Source organism: Neophocaena asiaeorientalis, unplaced genomic scaffold (genome assembly GCF_003031525.2).
Source record: "Neophocaena asiaeorientalis asiaeorientalis breed wild unplaced genomic scaffold, Neophocaena_asiaeorientalis_V1.1 scaffold43, whole genome shotgun sequence".
Classification (NCBI taxonomy): Eukaryota; Metazoa; Chordata; class Mammalia; order Artiodactyla; family Phocoenidae; genus Neophocaena; species Neophocaena asiaeorientalis.
Window position 1 is genome coordinate 99754 of NW_020173674.1, and position 18270 is coordinate 118023.

General features: G+C 49.7%; 1 protein-coding gene across 1 annotated transcript; it reads right to left on the reverse strand.

Annotated features, from left to right (window-relative positions):
- Nucleotides 1-15870: 15870 nt before the first annotated feature.
- On the reverse strand, nt 15871-17099 carry LOC112402235 (interferon-induced transmembrane protein 3-like). Its single transcript, XM_024749023.1, has 2 exons — nt 16768-17099; nt 15871-16149 (listed from the first exon to the last, which is right to left on the reverse strand). The coding sequence occupies exons 1-2, from the start codon at nt 17014-17016 to the stop codon at nt 15958-15960; spliced, it is 441 nt and encodes a 146-aa protein (XP_024604791.1). The 5' UTR covers nt 17017-17099; the 3' UTR covers nt 15871-15957.
- Between the last annotated feature and the right edge of the window lie 1171 nt (nt 17100-18270).

The following is an 18270-nucleotide window of genomic DNA, read 5'->3' on the forward strand; positions in this document are numbered from 1 at the left end:
TTTGCCCCTCTTGGTCATAAATTTAACCAAGGTTTGGGAGGCATGTCATGACCATCTGCCCCATGGTGCCCAGAGGGCTCCATGTGCTACTGCTGGACCAGGCCCTGTCAGAGGTGGCCGTGAAGTCTCTGGACGCCCCGTCACTCTAGTCTGTTACGGTCCAGAAAGTGACTCCCATGTTACTTCTTCCCGTATCTAGAGTTACATTATTGCGATCATTGTAACCTCATATAGAACTATGTATCTGGTCGACTATTTCAAGTTGCTTAGTTATCATTTTCGTTGGAAGCTCACTTACACATTGGTCAATACAAGAAACAACAATCTTGTAGAACAGGCAGAAAACAAGTGCTAGAGCTAGTAGCATTAATGACATCGTAAGTAAGAAGTTAGGCCAAGAATTCCCATTAGGTGTGGCCGAGTATACTCCCAGTCGGCTGACGGTTTGCTCTGCACCAGTCACTGTCTCTAGGGGTGATGACGTGCTGGCTTGCTCACAGGACAGCCCAGTTTCCTAGTGTCACGAGGCCGATGATTGTTAGTATGACTTAACTGTTCCCAGCACAAGGGGCCCCTTAAACCCAAATGACTGTAACCCGGTAAATCTACCCCATAACTGACGGAGGGTCCCTCCTAATAAGCAAGTGATTATGGGTTTTGACTGAAATTTAGCTCACTGCTCTGATTGAACTCGAGTAACTTGTAAAGAAAATTCGTATTTCTGGCCAGGGTCAGAGCAAGTATGATTCATTAGCCAAGTGAGGGGATCCCACCTAGTAATTCGATAGTGGCCTGAACAGAACTATAATTGTTTTCTTCTATCGATCTCCTAAGGACCATTCAGAGCCGGTCAGAGCCATAGGAGAAATCCACCAAGATAACCAGAGGTACCGAATGTCGTTGGTTGACCGTCAGCCCAGAAACTGGATGAGTTTAGAACTCTGCATAGGATGGCGCCATGATGGAGAAGCATTCGACTCACAGGCGAAAGTTCAAGTTCAGAAGACACTATAAACGATCATATGGGTCAGGTCTGGCGTCTTGGGCCAGCTGTCTACTTCTGATGTCATCTTCTTCTTGGCCCCGTGTGGGCATGGTTTCTCTTCCGATTGAGCATTGTCTTTTGTTGTTGTTTGTTTTTACATCTTTATTGGAGTATAATTGCTTTACAATGGTGTGCTAGTTTCTGCTTTATAACAAAGTGAATCAGTTATACATATACATATGTCCCCATATCTCTTCCCTCTTGCGTCTCCCTCCCTCCCACCCTCCCTATCCCGGCCCTCTAGGTGGTCACAAAGCACCGAGCTGATCTCCCTGTGCTCTGTGGCTGCTTCCCACTAGCTATCGGTTTTACGTTTGGTAGTGTATATATGTCCATGCCACTCTCTCACTTCATCCCAGCTTACCCTTCCCCTCCCCGTATCCTCAAGTCCATTCTCTAGTAGGTCTGTGTCTTTATTCCTGTCTTACCCCTAGGTTCTTCATGATTTTTTTTCTTAAATTCCATTATGTGTGTTAGCATACGGTATTTGTCTTTCTCTTTCTGACTTACTTCACTCTGTATGACAGACTCTAGGTGAGCATCGTTTTAAGGTGAGTTTGAGATCAGCAGTCCTCTACAGACCAGTCAGTCGGGTGCAAGGGCCCTTTGTAAATGGGAAATATGAATCCAAGAACTAATTCCCTTCAGTCTTGCTGTGTGTGAGCTAGTTAAGAGCACCCGATGAGGGTCCTTCTATCTGGGTTGGAGAGAATACTTTAAATGATGTCTTTTCCAGTGTGTATAATCTCCTGGTTGCAGGTCATGGGGCATCTGATGTTCATCCAAAGAAAGATTATTGTGATAAGCTTCAGAAACAAGCTTAGAGTGTCCTTTTAAACAATTTAATTAAACCTTATGGTAATGCAACACAATAACAAGGAGCCATCTAGGCAGTGAGTCTCAGGCAGTAAATACAAAACCTCAGAGACAACTAACAACACTAGAACTTAATATCCACTGAAACAAAATTCTTTTCTCTCTAAAATTACCCTCGTTTCTACAAAATATAGCCAAATTAAGACTAATTTGTTTACAGAATAAGCCTGGTTTCGATAAACATGACCTGATTATTTACATAAGTGTAATCGATCCTATAGGCTCTTCTAAATTGGCCTTGCTGGAACTTTTTTTTATTTTTTATTTTTTTTATTTTTGGCTGCGTTGGGTCTTCGTTGCTGTGCGCAGGCTTTCTCTAGCTGTGGCGAGCAGGAACTACTCTTCGTTGCGGTGCATGGGCTTCTCATTGCAGTGGCTTCTCTTGTTGCAGAGAACAGGTTCTAGGCGCGCGGGCTTCCATAGTTGTGGCACGTGGGCTCAGTAGTTGTGGCCCACGGGCTTAGTTGCTCTGCAGCATGTGGAATCTTCCCAGACCAAGGATCGAACCCGTGTCCCCTGCACTGGCAGGCGGATTCTTAACCACCGTGCCAGCAGGGACGTCCCTGCTGGAACTTTTTATAAGGAATCTCAGACTGAACTTTAAAAGTCCTCTCAAGGCCAGGAAAATCACACCAAACAGTTGCCATCAGATTCTGCCTGTAATACCTGTAGATTGGGGTAGATTCTTCTCTTCTCAAGGTCCCCCAAAATATCTTGAAATTCCTGCACCTGCCAGGAGGTGGCCTTCCTTATTCACCTGATAAGACTGCTGGGAACCCCGTAAACAAGGTACCAGGTTGTTTTTCCAAGGGACTTCAGGCTCCATGAAGTTCGCCTTAGTTCCTTAAAGCTGTCTGGTCATATCTGATTCTGACTGCATATTGTCTAATATGACATTTCAAAGCCATGTTAATACAACCAGTGTTCCCAATTGTGTCTCGTTATAAGGAGAACATATTCTTTCTGAACTTATCCAAATAACTATATTGCCATGAAAATAAGAATACTCACTAGAAGTTTCCAAACTCTGGAGGGATCAGGTAGAGAGAAAAGACAAATGGTTCAGTTCTGCTTACAAAGGTCTAATTTACCAAGTCGCCACAAGTCATAGCAACCTTCAGGAGAAGGGTTTCCTTAGATCTGGAAAACAAAGATGAAAAACCAGTAATATTTCAGACAGAAAGCCATAACAGTTATCATTCAGCCTATGTACTAATTCCTCTTGATCTTGACCTTCTGTTAACAGCTTTTTGAAGCCATCAGGTTTTTCGTTAGAATTCTGTCATTTCTTCCCCAGTTCAGGGATATGACCTGAAAGTTATCGGAAATTTTTTACCTTCAGATTTTGTCCTATGCTTTCCCCTTTTTTCTCTCTCTCTTTTAACCTCTCTTTAGAACAAAATTACTTTCTTTTTTCCCTTAACAAAATGCATTTCCATTACTTACACTTTCTTTTTCCTTGCATACAAAGATGTTTTCCTCATTAATTTTTAGTAGTTTAATTACATTTTTAATTAGAGTCCTTAACCTTTAAAAACCTTAATTTCTAGTGAGAACTAAGAAGTAAGCAATTATGAACTATCTTTTACCTTAGCACTCTGTAAATTGGCAAATTTATAAATATTATTTATAATTTCAAAAAATGTGTGCTTTCTTATAGAATATGCCTCAGTATGGCACCAAACATATCTACTAATATCTTTAATTTTTCTGTAAAAGGAAGCCTATGTTTTGTAATTAATGTTTCAGTATTTTATCTTATTTGGAAATAATAGAGACATTCAATAAATTTTCATCATGTAACTTTATTTAGCAAAACTCTCAAGTTTCAAGTTATCAAAAATCTGGTAAGTAGACATATCATAAAACCTAACTATTCTTAAAAGGTTCATCTGAAAGCTCTTACCCCATTTATATCTCTTTAATTCACTTGTTCCCGACAATTATGTTTAGATGACCCATGAAAACTTCATGAGACATCAGAACAAGTCAGCCATCATCTGAAGCTATTTTTCTTGCTGACAAATTTTGTAACAGATGTAACATAAACTTATCTGACTTTTAGTAAATCTAGGTACAATAAAAGTAGTATACTTAGTGTTGATGACTCTAAAGACATGTCTGTATTAATTAAATGAAACAGACAAAACTTAATACTGAATGTTAATTTAATACTGGATATTTCCCTGATCACATAACATGAGATGCATTTGGGTTAGTTTCTATTATATTTCTGAGAATTTATGTAAGCACTTAACTTCTTTTAAGTCAATCAAATAGAGCTCATTTACAAATTAAATTTGAAAATACCACCTGGAGGTAGAAACATTTATAATGTACATACATTCAGATAGACAGAGATCTCATCATTTTCATTTTAAAACAGTCATGAATCAGGTATTAACATATAAAACTCACTAGTTTATAAATAACAGTTGAAATAGACTAAGTCTACGTGCTTGAGTTTTTTAAAAGGCTTCTTCCCTTGCCCCTTTTTTCCGTTAGTATCAGGACCTGGAGATGGCCCGGATATGTGTTCCCTGACCTGGTAGAACATTTATATCTCAAAGGCACAGGGAGAGAAATGCAAGCTTCTTCTAGAAGGACTTTTGTTCCCTTAGGGTCAGACTTCTGAAAAGATATTTTATCAAGCCAGCTTTCTCTAACTGCTTACGCGAAGAACAGTTTTGGAATGTTGAAAGAGCTCCATCTTGGCCATTGCAGGGAGAGATTTTTGAATTTCCCAATTAAGTACGTACTTGCAAGTGTAAGTCCCCAAAGTACATAAGCCCAGCTGGGGGGTTATTGGGGGTCATTTGACATGCCTTTCTCTTCCGTTCTGAAGGCTTTGTTTCCCATTTCATGGTCAGCTGAGATAAAATTGCTGTTAAAAGTTCTGTGTGGGTTGGCGTGCTATCTGTGAGCTTAACTCCTTCAGGTGTTACCACAGAGCCGTTTAGCTCTCTCACGTGTCTTGGTCTCTCTCTCTAGTAGTCTAAAACCTGAGCACCAGATGGCCAATCCTTTTGTGCGCATCTTCAGACGAGTGAGCTGTTTTTGTTTTTTTGCTTAATGAGAGGCTGTCCCTTTGGGACCGCTGCATGGTATGAAGATCCCACTCCACCACTCCTATAACTTTTTCAGTTGCCTGAGAAAACAAAGCCATAGCTGGCTGGGAGAAGCTGGGTCCCTTATCTTTGGAGCTGAAAGCTCTCGTGTGATATCGTCACTTTCATTCAGACAAACTTTGTTAAAGTAGCCAATTCAAGGAGAGACACAAGGCCAGCCTCCTACCTAGTCACCCAGAATCTAAACCTTTTCAGGGTCTTTCAACTGGGGAAGCCAGGTACCCCTTCTTCGACTTAAGTTCAAAGAAAGAGCTACTCCTTATAACGAGGAGTTTAATAACCACCAGATATTGTAAAACTCAGGAGTGCCAACCAGGATGGGAGACCTGAGACTCAGGAGAAACTTATCCATTCCTCTGAGTCACCAAGGAGGTGGATGGACACGAGGGGCCCTCGCTAGTACCAAGGCTGCCTATCCTCTTGGAGTTTAGGCAAGGAGAGACGTCTGCTCTGGGTCCCTTCATGGTCACCCAAACTGTCGACTGAAAGAAAAATGTACAACGTAACAGCTATGAGTTGAGTTTTATTCAGGGACCTTACTGAGGACTGTAGACTAGGAAACAGCCTCTCAGTAGCTCTGAGAAACTACGAGGTAGGGGAGAAGCCAGTATCACATGGTTTGGGCTAGGAAATGCAGTGAAGCACGCATCTCAGTAAAATTTCCTGCTAGTTACGAGGATCAGATATCTCAGCTAATGCTTTTAGGGCTTTTCCGTGTATGGGAATGACAGGGATGCGGTAGGATAGTTACACAGGTAGTCGTAGAAGTCCCACTAGGGAATTATAGACAGAGAGGGAAACCTAGGGAACGTTGGGAGACCACTGTAGGTTAATGATCACTCAAGAAAGCTATTGGATCTTAATGAACGAAGCAGTCCCGCTTAACTATAAAGCCATAAATAAAAGTATGAGATATGCCCCAGGTCATTAAGTGAAAGAAGGAGGCCTGCATCCTGCTGGTCGAGTTCAGCAAGATAATGGTCCTTAGGACCAAGGACAGGAATTTAAGGGAAAGATGACATTCCAAAGTAGGAGACCTTCATTATACGGAAACCTGAGATGATTCAACATATTTTAGTATATGTTTCCACCCTTCTGCTGATTTGAATGAGCGCTATGACGGTCGTGTTTGACCTCATAGGGTCAAACACTCTCCTGCCTGATACGAGGGAAGAGCTAGTGACATCTACTCAGAGAATGAGGAAGAAGGCGGTCTTCCCCTCTCCCCGCTTCCCTTTGGTTATAAAAATGTAGCCTGCTTAGTACTTGGGGCAGAACCCCCTCGCCTGCCCGCCTGTATCCCTCACGAGCGTCCTATATTAATAAGTCTATCACTTTGCCTCTCACTGAATTCCTTCTGTGCTGAGCCTCAGTAAGTCCAGACAGCAGGTGAGTGATTTTAATTAAGAGACCGTGGGCTCAAGTCCCAATGTGAGGTGCACAGTTTCAGGAAGATACAAGAAATCGGGTTCATTAAAGTTTTTTCCGGAGGTTTCTCTACATCCAAGGAGCCTCTTCCTGACCTTTGTCCCGAGCTCCTTTCAGGACGCCCTGTGGGTCCGCAAGTGCCGCGGCTGACAACCCGAACCGTGTAGCGTTGAGTGGTGGACATTCTTCGTTTCACAAACAAAGCTCTGTTTTGGTGGGTCTGACACAACCCTCCCACGGCTGGCAGATCTGCCGTGAGGTGGCCGGGTGGCCATGTCCAACTTTAGAGACAGGACAGGAAAGACCGCCTTCCCCAGACCTCTGTCCACACACCCTAGCCCCGGGCCCAGTTGACGTACGTCTGGCACGGCAGCTGCACTTGGACTCCCACGGCTTAGTCTGCCGCGGCCCCGAGTCTCCACCAGCTCCATCTGGGTCTGGGGCCAGACAGGTGAACGAAATGGAGGTTTGGTGGGGGTGACACCCCTGCACCCTTTAGGCTTTGAGGTGGCTTAATTTCTGCTTCACTCCCAGTCTGGGATACAGTAAGTCCCTTACATACGAACGAGTTCTGTTCCAAGAGCGTGTTCATAAGTCCAACAAAGTCAGCCTAGGTACCCAGCTAACACAGTCAGCTGTATGGTTCTGCACTGTGAGAGGTTATGACACTCTTCACACAAATAGCATATAAAAAACAAACACAAAAAATAAAGAAAAGATTTTTTTTTAAGACTTTAAAAGATTTTTAACCTTACAGCGCAGTCCCTTGAAAAGTACAGCAGTACAGCACAACAGCTGGCATCCAGGGCTGGCATCGAGGGAACAGGCAGGAAGAGTTACTGACTGCAGGAGGGAGAGGCGGTGGGAGGCGGTAGAGCTGAAGGATCGTCAGCCATGGGAGACGGAGGGCGAGCTGCACTTTCATTCATGCCTGACGTTGACGGCACAGGTTCTGGTTCCTTGCTGGATTCAACTCTATCTACCCTCTTGAAAAAAAGATCCAGTGATGTCTGGGTAGTGGCTCTTTTTTTCTTATCATAGGTGACGTGGTAGCACTGGATTACATTCTGAACGGCTACTGAAACCTTCATGTACTGTTCTATATTCAGGTCCTGTGCCTCAAAAACTAACAGCGCCTCCTCAAATAAAGAAAACCCCCTTGCCATTTCCTGCGCTGTGAATCTCTTCCGTTCTTCAGTTACTTCTTCCTCTTCTTGTCTCTCTTTGTCCTTCCTCTGGGCCTCCAGTTCCGTCAGGTCTTTGTTAGGAAGCTCCTTGTGATGTACAGCAACAGTACCGTACGGTAAAGTACACAAAAGCACCACCACTTGTAGCGGACGCACGCACATGGCAACGTACACCAGACACGTGAACTAACTTACGTGACTGGATATGCGAACACACCTTCGCATCATTTTAAGTTCACAACTTGAAGATTCTTATGTAGGTGACTTAGTTACTGGTTTTGATTTTCCTCCCTGCTGGGGTGGGCACTGGGGAGCAATTCCAGTGTCCCCACCAGCCAGCCCCATGACCGTGGCTCCTACCCAGAAGCCACTGACCCCACGTGAGGACGTGCCGAGCACCACTTGCTTCCATTCTCATTCCACCCCAAGGGTGGGAAATGCCCGGACGGGGTCGGGCCCCACTCAGAGTTTGATTAGGGCCTGGAGCCCCCTGATTCCTCAGCCCCACGTGCCCTGCGTGAAAGGGCAGCCAAGTGATACTTTGCCTGTTGAGTTATTGTGATTTATATTAAGAAATATGTATTCGAAAAAAAAAAGAAATACGTATTCGACCTTCTTCCTGTTTCTTGCAAAGAACTCCTAAAACTCTTACAGTTTCCTAAGTGATGAGAGTGACAACGGTATCCTCGTGTGTAATGAGGTGACTTTCGGACCCACCTGAGGAGGAGCGCTTCTCAGGGGAACCAACCATGTGTTTAGACTGTTGGAATTCTCAGCCCCAGTCCCCAGGCCTCCAGGGAGAGGAGAGGGGCTGGAGGTTGGGTCAATCGCTAACAATCTATGATTTACTCAATATGCCTATGTAATGAAGTCTCCAAAACCCCCAGAAGGACAGGGTTCCAAGCGCTTCCAGGGTGGTGAGCACATGGAGATTCCTGCAGAGGGCAGGGCAGTTCTGTGCCCCGTCCCCCATAACTGCCCTGTGTGTCTCTTCCCTCTGGCTGTTCCTGAGTCATATTCTTTATAATAAATAAGTAAAATGTTCCTCTGAGTTCTGCGAGCTTCTGTGGCAAATTAGTTGAACCCAAGGAGGGCCTCGTGGGCCCCTCTGGTTTACAGCTGGGGTCAGAAGCCCAGGTGATAACCTGGTGTCTGTAGTGGCCGGGAGGGCTGTCCTGTGGAGCTGAGACCCTAGCCTGTGGGATCTGGAGCTGTGTCTGGGCGAACAGTGTCAGAATTCAACTGAACCAAGTAGAATTCTCAGACACCTTGCAGGAAGCCCCCGCCCCCTCCACACACGCACACATTGAAATTGGGTCCAGGAACCTATTAAATACCAAAAAATTCAACGGTGAAAATTTGAAGATCTAATTGGCTTTACTGAATGATTCACGAATGGGGTAGCATCCCATCCAACAAGTGGAAAGGAGCTCCAGTGGGCTTGCCAACTACAAATTGGCACTCGCCGTCTGCCTCTACGAGGATTAAATCATAAGCCACTGAAGCTGCTGACTTCCATTCAACACCCCCTGAAAGGCGTTCAGGGTGGAGACCAGGAGTGAGGCCCTCTGCGCTCTGGGAAAAACGGGCAGGACAGGTCTTCAGAGAGTTAGATACTTTCAGGAGATTTTAGGAGCCCTATTCTTGCATCTCCTCGTATCTAGAAAAGCACTAAAATCCTTCAAGGTGACGTCTGTTCCTCGTGACCGGCAGCAAGCCTCTGCCAGAATGCATGCTTGACTGCACGTCGCCCCCACCACCCCTCACTAAAATCACACATAACACCGACCTTCCCCGCTGCCTCTTTGGAGTGGTTTCTCAGAGCTGTCTGGGATGCAGTCTCCCGGGCTGCAGTCCTCACTTTGCCCCAAATAAAACTTCACTCGCAACTCTTCACAGTGGGCATTTTCTCCATCGACAGGCTACAAAAATGGAAAAGATTTTAAAGGCAAACAAAGAAGTCATAAACAAAAAAAAGGCTTAGATAATTTAGATTTCAGGCTTAAATAATTCACCTATGGGGGGAGGGAAAGGATCTTATTGGGGTTTCCTCCTAATACTGACCAGGAAATTCCAGGTTGACTGGTTAAAGGTTACTCTCCTGGGGAAGGTTGAAACTGCAATTAGGTTGGGTGTTAAGTCTTGGTTGGCTGGTGTGGGGCTTAGCACATATGACTCCGTTTGGGGCCTGTTGTTTCTTTTTAACAGTCCCCCCTTTTGCTCAGACTCTCAGCTTAGCTGGGAGATGTCATCAACCTTTAAGGCAATAGCACTGCCCCCGGCTACCGCTCTGAAGATCCTTCCTGTGATGTTCACAGGTCACAACTTCAGATTCCAAATTTTTAAGAAACAGGTGAACTTTGAACTGTGTCTGGAGCCACATTTCTGGTTTCCCAAAGATTTGTAAGATAAGGACACTTGTTTTTAATTCCTCAAAGAACTGGGTTGCAACTTAAATGACACCATAGGTTGATCCACTCATAAATCCTTTTACAAGGGCTTCCCTGGTGGCACAGCGGTTGGGAGTCCGCCTGCCGATGCAGGGGACACGGGTTCGTGCCCCGGTCCGGGAAGATCCCACATGCCGCGGAGCGGCTGGGCCCGTGAGCCATGGCCACTGAGCCTGCGCGTCCGGAGCCTGTGCTCCGCAACGGGAGAGGCCACAACAGTGAGAGGCCCACGTACCGCAAAAAAAATTTTTTAAATCCTTTCCCAAGAGCTTTAGGAGGTTTTTCCCTTCCTCTTAGTAGATTTAGCTTAGGGGAGGAGGCCTAAAATATTTCTATCAGGCTTTGAACATCAGCTTCCAATATAGCCAACTTTCTGATCCTAGTGAGAAGTTAAATTCACATTTTATGGCAAGACAAGAAAATCTTAAACACACAACATCTTCTCTGCCCTTTGGCCTCCTCTCTCCCTGCACTGCGAATTGTGTGTCGACATTGGGCATCAACCAACCTCCCCCATCGGCAGAAATATTGGTTCAACCATAAAGAGCAATATTCACCCGTCAGCAAGGCAGCTCCTTAAAGATAACACCCCTTCCTGACCTGGTAAGGGGCCACGCTGTCGCTTAGCTCTGGATCGTGTAAACTGTCGATAACGCGTCATTTAATGTACAGCACTCTTGTCTCAAAAAACTTATGTAACCGTGCCTGGACTTCTAATGGGCAGAACAGTTCTCTGTACTTTCTGAGACGTTCTTCCCAGGTTATAAGCCTCAAATTTGGCTCAAATAAGACTTTCCATTTCTTTCTTAGTTTGATTAATTTTTCATCGACACTAGAGTATCCTTTTAAATATCTTGTCAGGTCTCAGCCAGGACAAACAGTAAATATTCCTGGCAATATCAAACAACTCCATGGACCCAAGAGGCATCCTCAAAGAAGGTGTACAGGTTACCACCTCCCCAAGATCCAGAGTCACTCTCAAAGACAGCCAAAAGAAGAGCTGACAACCTGCATGTCCCAGGCAGGCAGAAAGCCAAGCCACCCTCCTAGGACACAAAATGAGACAAGCAAGAAGACAACAGCAGTCCTTGGGAGAGAAAGGATCCATAATCTGTAGGTCTGGTTTGGAAAGGAAGGAACACCATGACATTTTGTTTTCCTCTCTCGACCAGGCAATAAAGACAAAGACACAGGAGAGCTGACTCTGCTAAGAACCCTCACCTTTCTCTGGCTTCTGTCAGCTTTCCCAGGATCCCCTGTGCAGGCTCCAGTTTTGCATTAATTTTAATTTTAGTTTCCTTGGCTGTTTAAGGGAATAGTGTAGCAGTTTACCCGAGACCCATCAGAGTCCCATCAGTTCTGGGAGGGGCCTAGCTGGGGCCTCCTTTGGGGATAGATAGGAGGGCATTGGAGTTGACGTTGAAAAATCCCCTTTGAGGACAATCTCTTTTCCATTGCCACAGTTGACTACAACTGACACATCATTCCCTGGGCCCCTAGGTGTCTGGTCTTGGAGCTGTAGTAGCTGTAATGTTAATGCTTTGGTGGACTTTTGATTATGACCTGTGTCTTTAAATTTTCATTAGCTTTTTGCAAATAATTTTTTAAGGAAGGTATTTTGGAATTTTGAAGGCTTTTGGAAGCTTCCACATACCAATAAAAACAGGTATCCCATTTGCTCTCTTTGATTTGGGAAACTTTGCTTTCAAGTACACCTCTTTTTTTTTTTCAAGTACACCTCTTAAATGATTTTATCTAATTGGAATAGTCCTTATAAACGCCCATTGTGATTCTAGGTTGTTTTAGTAAGACTTTCCCCATTTTTGTGATATCTACAGCTTCTGGGACAACAGTTCTTAGATATACAATAAACGGTTGTGCCGGCAGGTGGCAAGTTCCTTTCTTCTAGCTGAGCCTTGGGTTCTCTCTGAGCCAAACTAAAACCTCAAAGGGATGTGCCTCTGGGATGCACATTGTGTGTGGTTCGTGGTGCATCTCGCTGCTCGGAAATTTTCTTGACGTTGGTGGGTGACCTGGAGTCAATATAACCCGTTCAAAAAATATATATATATAACCCGTTCCACGATCAACTGATCCTAACATGGGAGTCCTTGGGTTAGGAGACAAGTGGTCTAACAGCTCTTAAATGCTCCACCTGCACTACCAATTTTTGCACCTTTTTTTTTAACTTGCAAATTTCGCATTCGCTGTTAGCCTTTGCTTAAGATTTTACTCGCCCGAGGACCTGCACTGGACCCAGTCCAGCTTAAATTGGACCTAGTTCATTTCGAAACCCCGTTCAGTTTTTAAATCAGACCCAGTCTGACTCCAGCTGGTAAACACCAACAGTTGCTACTGTGGAGTCTGAGGACTTGTGGAGGATTGTACCAGCAGAACTCCACACGTGAGGACGGCAGCCTGGGGGCTCCACGTGGATGGGAAACTGTGCACCGCCACTTACAGTTCCCAAGCAGACGTAGACGCAGATTCAAGGGAACTGTGGAACCTGTGGCTTGGGGGATCACTCCCAGTGAGAGTTCACAGCGAGGCTGCAGGGGCACACACGGGGATGGGGGGAACTATGTCTCCACCACCCCAAGAAGTTCTCCTTCCCAGCCTCATTAGAGAAGTTACATCCTTCACACTTCGGATTCAGACCTCGAGTCTGGTCCAGAAAAGAAAAAGTTACTGAAAGGACACTGACCCCTGGTGGGGTGAGTGGCCAGCAAAGGGGACAGAGCAGAGGGAGGGTGAGCCCTGGGGCCTCCCGGAGAGGCTGAGAGTCCGTGAGGAAGCAGATCGAGGCCCAAGGAGGGGACGGGGGGCCCACCGGGCACTGTCCTGCTTGGGCTCCGGGGAACGGGCAGGGGTGGGTCCCCATCTGGGTGAACGGGCCCTGGGGGACGAGCAGGGGAGGGCCTGAGTCACAGCACCTGGCTGTCACCTGGCCCAGCTCCAGGACCCCTCACCGTCTCTTCTCCCCCAGTCTAGGGACTGGAAGACGGTGGGCGATATCACTGGGGCCCAGAGCTATGCCTCCACCGCCAAGTGCCTGAGCATCGGTGCCCTGGCCCTGGGCATCCTTCTGATCGTTGGATTGGTGTTTGCTTACCTGAAAGCCTACCAGATGGCTTTACAGATGGCGAATAATAGAGGCTACTAGCCGCTGGACATGGAGGCAGCCCAGTTCCTCCACCGTCCACCGCCGGCCCTGCACCTGGGGCTGTGGGCCCACCCCCTCCCCCCCCCCTTTATACAGCAATTTATGGAGACAGAGCTGTCGACAGCTGAATTCGATAAAGTGCACTCATCTGTGAAGGTGCTGTGATGCCCCTGCGAGGGGACACTGCTGTGAGTCCCCGGTTGCCTCGGGGAAGCACAGAGCGCTCGGCTGTGGGCTGACAGCAGAAGCCCAGAGCAGAGCTGGTGACCCCGCCCCGGTCGACAGAAACCCCCAGAGGAAAGACCACTCCCTCCCACGCAAACGTGGCTGCCCTGCTGGGTGGAAGTGTCTCACAGACACTGGGGACCCTGGGGCATTGGGTGTGAGCCTGGGCTGTACACCGGGAGATGGGGACCCGCCTCAGCCCAATACAGGGAGGGGCACCCCAGGCAGGTATTCCTGTCTCTGAGCCCCAGAGGGAGTGGGCGCAGGGGACGCACCCTACCGGCTGACCCACCGCACCCTGCACAGTATCCCAGGTGTGCTATGCATCACCCAGGAGAGGCTGGAGGAGTCCAGGCAGCCACAGGCTGGTGCTGGGGCAGTGACCCTTCTCCACAGGCCCCTTGGGGATCCAGGCTCTTCTGGGCTCCCTCACGGGGCTGAGGTCCAGTCCTGTCCGGCTCTCATTGAATTCAGCACTCTTCACAGTGGATTTCCTTCCGTCCTGGCACCTAGGACTCTAGACCCCAAACCCTCACAAGGCCCTACCTCGGGGGCTATGTAGGTTGGGGTCCTCCCTGGAGGACGGTGACTCAGACGAGGTTGCCCGCTCTCTCTTGGGTCCCACATGTGAGCTCGGGAGGCTCGGCCCCAGGGAAACTGGTTCCCGGAGGAGGGGAGGCTGGAGGACCTGCCTCTCTGAGTCCAGGAAGGACACTCTCCCAGGCAGGGGGTCGGGGGGGACAGACGTGTGACCCCAAACCCCCAAACCCCCGACCCCGGCTGGCTGACTAGGGACCCCAGCTGTGGATCCCCTCCCGACCCGCACCCACGCCCCTTTATCTGTCCCCAGCTGCAGTGCCCTGACTCCAGGAGATGGCCGAGGGGCTGGGGTCTCGGGGTGGCCATGAGGGAGCCCCTCTCCCCGGGGGTCTGTCACACGTGAGCAGGGAGGGGACAGCCCCAAGGAAGTCCGGGAGGAGGGGAGGCTGGCAGACCTGCCCCTCTGGATTGGGAAGGACTGACTCCAAGGTGAGGAGGGGCCCGCAGCCAGTAAAGCCCTGGAGTCCGGCAGGGGGCGCTGCCCAGCGATTCAGACCCCTGCTGGGTGGGCTGGGCAGGTGGAAGCTTCCCGGACCAGCAGCGCTCAGGAAGGGAGCCAGGGGCGAGGCCAGGAGAGATGTTCCTCCCCACCACCCCCACCCCGAGCGCGTCTGTCCTGCTCTACCCTCACTCCCTCGGGACCAAACCTGGGCGGGGCATCTTCAGGAATCCTAAGGGCGGACTTCCTCCAGGCCAGACTCCAGGCAAAGCTGGTCTGCCACCTAGCAGGATCCTCACCCCAAATCCGTGAAGACTGACGGGGTTACACTCAGTGCCACCCACCCTTCGCGACTGCTGTCCACCCGACAGGGGGATGTGGGACGTGGGGTGTCAGGGTACGAAGGGGAGGCTAGGGCCACCCCACCTTACACCAAACCTGCCCAGCTGGTTGTGGGCAGGGTCTGCCCTGGGGCACCCCAAGTGCCCACACATCTAGAGGCCTGACAGAACCAGGGATGGGGGCTGATTTCCGGGGCAGGGCAGGGATTTCTCCTCCTCCTGGGGGCTGTCTCTGCCCGTGCACCCTTGTAGCCCTCCTGAGCTGACGGGGTCCTTGGGGCCATGGACCAGGAACAGCAAAGTGGAGACACATGTCAAAGGGTCTGCAAGGGAGCAGGGGAGCCACTGCGGACACGTCCTGGCAGTCCTGGGACCTCTTGGAACCTGTTGTCTTTACTCCCTGGAAGCCTCAGTTTAGCAGCCAATCAGCTGCCGACATGTGACCCAATGCCTGCTAGCACCGATCCCGCTTTGTAAAACAAGCCCTGTAACTTCTCTGGAATGTCTTTGTTGTGTTTAGACCCCCCCAGCGTTTGTACTTTCCTCGCAGCACGTTTGACTTGCTACTTGAATCTGCACTTCTCCGATTGCAAATCCTAAAACTCCAAATAAACTCTTTTCTTATTTGCGGGCTTCGTTTGTTTTGTTTTGTATTTTGTCAACAGGGTCAAGGGTGTTCTGGACCCGGCATGACCCTTCCCCAGAGGAAGGCACCACCCCAAACCCCTGTCCAATTGCTGCTGCCCCAGCTCGAGGCCAAAAACAGGCAAAGCCTTAGGACTTGGCAGGTCCCACCCAGCAGCGGAGCAGATGGACCGGTCCGGGAGGATCCCACATGCCGCGGAGCAGCTGGGCCCATGAGCCATGGCCGCTGAGCCTGCGCGTCCGGAGCCTGTGCTCCGCAATAGGAGAGGCCACAACAGTGAGAGGCCCGCGTACCGCAAAAAAACAAAACAGAACAAAACAAAAACCCACAACACCCTCACATACAAATGCTTTATTTCATTCAGCTGTGGACAGATGCGTGTATAAACCCCAGTGAAAAGGGGTGACTGCCTCGGGCTGCCGGCAGCTACTAGGAGCCTCCATAATCCTTCATGAGCTGGGAAACTGCTTGAAAAACCATCACGGAGCCAGTGGCGAAAATAACGATGAAGACGGTGATCAGAAGGATGCCCAGGACCAGGGCACTGATGTTCAGGCACTTGGCGGTGGAGGCATAGCTCTGGGCCCCAATGACATCGCCCACCATCTTCCGGTCCCTAGACTGGGGGAGAAGAGACGGTGAGGGGTCCTGGAGCTGGGCCAGGTGACAGCCAGGTGCTGTGACTCAGGCCCTCCCCTGCTCGTCCCCCAGGGCCCGTTCACCCAGATGGGGACCCACCCCTGCCCGTTCCCCGGAGCCCAAGCAGGACAGTGCCTGGTGGGCCCCCCTCCCCTCCTGGGGCCTCGATCTGCTTCCTCACGGACTCTCAGCCTCTCCGGAAGGCCCCAGGGCTCACCCTCCCTCTGCTCTGTCCCCTTTGCTGGCCACTCACCCCACCAGGGGTCAGTGTCCTTTCAGTAACTTTTTCTTTTCTGGACCAGACTCGAGGTCTGAATCCGAAGTGTGAAGGATGTAACTTCTCTCACAAGGCTGGGAAGGGGAACTTCCTGGGATGGTGGAGACATAGCCCCCCATCCCCATGTGCACCCCTGCTGCTTCGCTGTGAACTCTCACTGGGAATGATCCCCCAAGCCACACACACACACACACACACACACACACACACACACACAGAGAACAATATACACAAGGGCTCTCCACACCCCACAAGCCAGCCAGGCAGGGGCCTCTCCAGGCTCACACGCACTTCCTTGGAGAACCCCCCAGGCGCCCACCCACCTTCACGGAGTAGGCGAATGCCACGAAGCCCAGGCAGCACCAGTTCATGAAGATCGTGTTGAACAGGGACCAGACGATGTGGTCAGGCACCGAGGTCTCGCTGCGGATGTTGATCACCGTGGTCGTCACGGGGGCCTGGCTCTGGGGAGCCCCCAGCATGGCCACCTCGTGCTCCTCCTTGAGCATCTCATAGTTCGGGGGGGTCCCGCTGTGGGCACCATTGAAGAAGGGTTGGGATGTGTGGTTCATGGTGGACGTGAGGCAGCTGTGATCGAGGTGCCTGGACACTCTCAGGGGTCCTCCCTTTCCCCAGTAGTTTCGATTTCACTGAAGTTTCCTTTTCCTGGAAGTTGGGGAATTCGGGATGGGCTGGTCCTAGGAGGCGGGATGCGAACCACCGAGTGTCAGGTTACACCAGCGTGAGTGGGAGGAAGGCTGAGGGCTTGGAGAGAGCTTCCCGTCCCAGAGGCTGGAAGGGGCAGAAGACTTTCCTTCTACCTTCCCAGGTTCTTGGTTGAGACCCCACTGTAATAAAAAGACAGTTTAACAGAAGAAAAACAAATAAAAGTTTAATAACACGTGTACCTCCTGTATACATGGGAGAGACCCAGGAAAACTGAGTGACTCCCCGAAATGCTGAAGCCACCACCTTAAATGCCACCTCCAGCTAAAGACAGAAGGTGTTGCGGGGTGCGGAAGAGAGGCCCCTCTGGGAGGTGACAAGGAAAAGCACACAAACAATTGTAAGGTTTCCTGCGGAGCTTCTCCATCCACAAGAGTCTCTAGAAATGTGGCCGTCCCCCTCATCCCCACACAAGAGGAGACACACTGCATGGAGGTTTCCCTCGTACGTGTAAATGTCTTTCGGAAGGCTGACTTCTACTCAGTTTCAGAGCTTCTCCCAGGTGTCCTATTGCTTAAAAATAAGCAGCTTAAAGTAATCAATATGGCAAAGAGGCACATTTGGGCTAATGAGTTCTGCTTCCCTTCACACCTGAGCCAGGCCCTGTCTCAGCCACCCCACCTCCCTACTTAGGGGTGTGGTCGGGCCCCGGGACCCTTCCCCAGCCCGGGGGTCTCAGGCCCAAGCCTGCTGCAGCCCCGCTGTCCTCACGCAGGGCCCCTCCCAGACCCTCACTCAGCCTCCACACCCCAGTCCCCAGAGCGAGCCCTGGCCCACGGCCCACCCCTCACTGCACCGCCCTCCCCTCGGAAATGCACTGGCCTTCCTGGCCCTGAGTCCCTGCTCCAGGCTGGTTTGGGTCCTTCCTGGTTGCAGGTCAGCAGCCAGCAGCCTGGGTGGCCTGCCCCAAAGGAGCCTCCCATGGTCTCCCATGTCCCGGGTGTTGGGACACTGGGCTCTGCGTGACCTGAGGAGGCAGCTGTGGTGGGAGACCCCAGGGTCCAGAGCATCTGGTGGCAGCTAGGAGCCCAGGGCCTGCATATTTGCGCAGCCCCGTCGTTCCTTCCTCCCTCCCGCCCCCACCCCCCACATTTGCTATA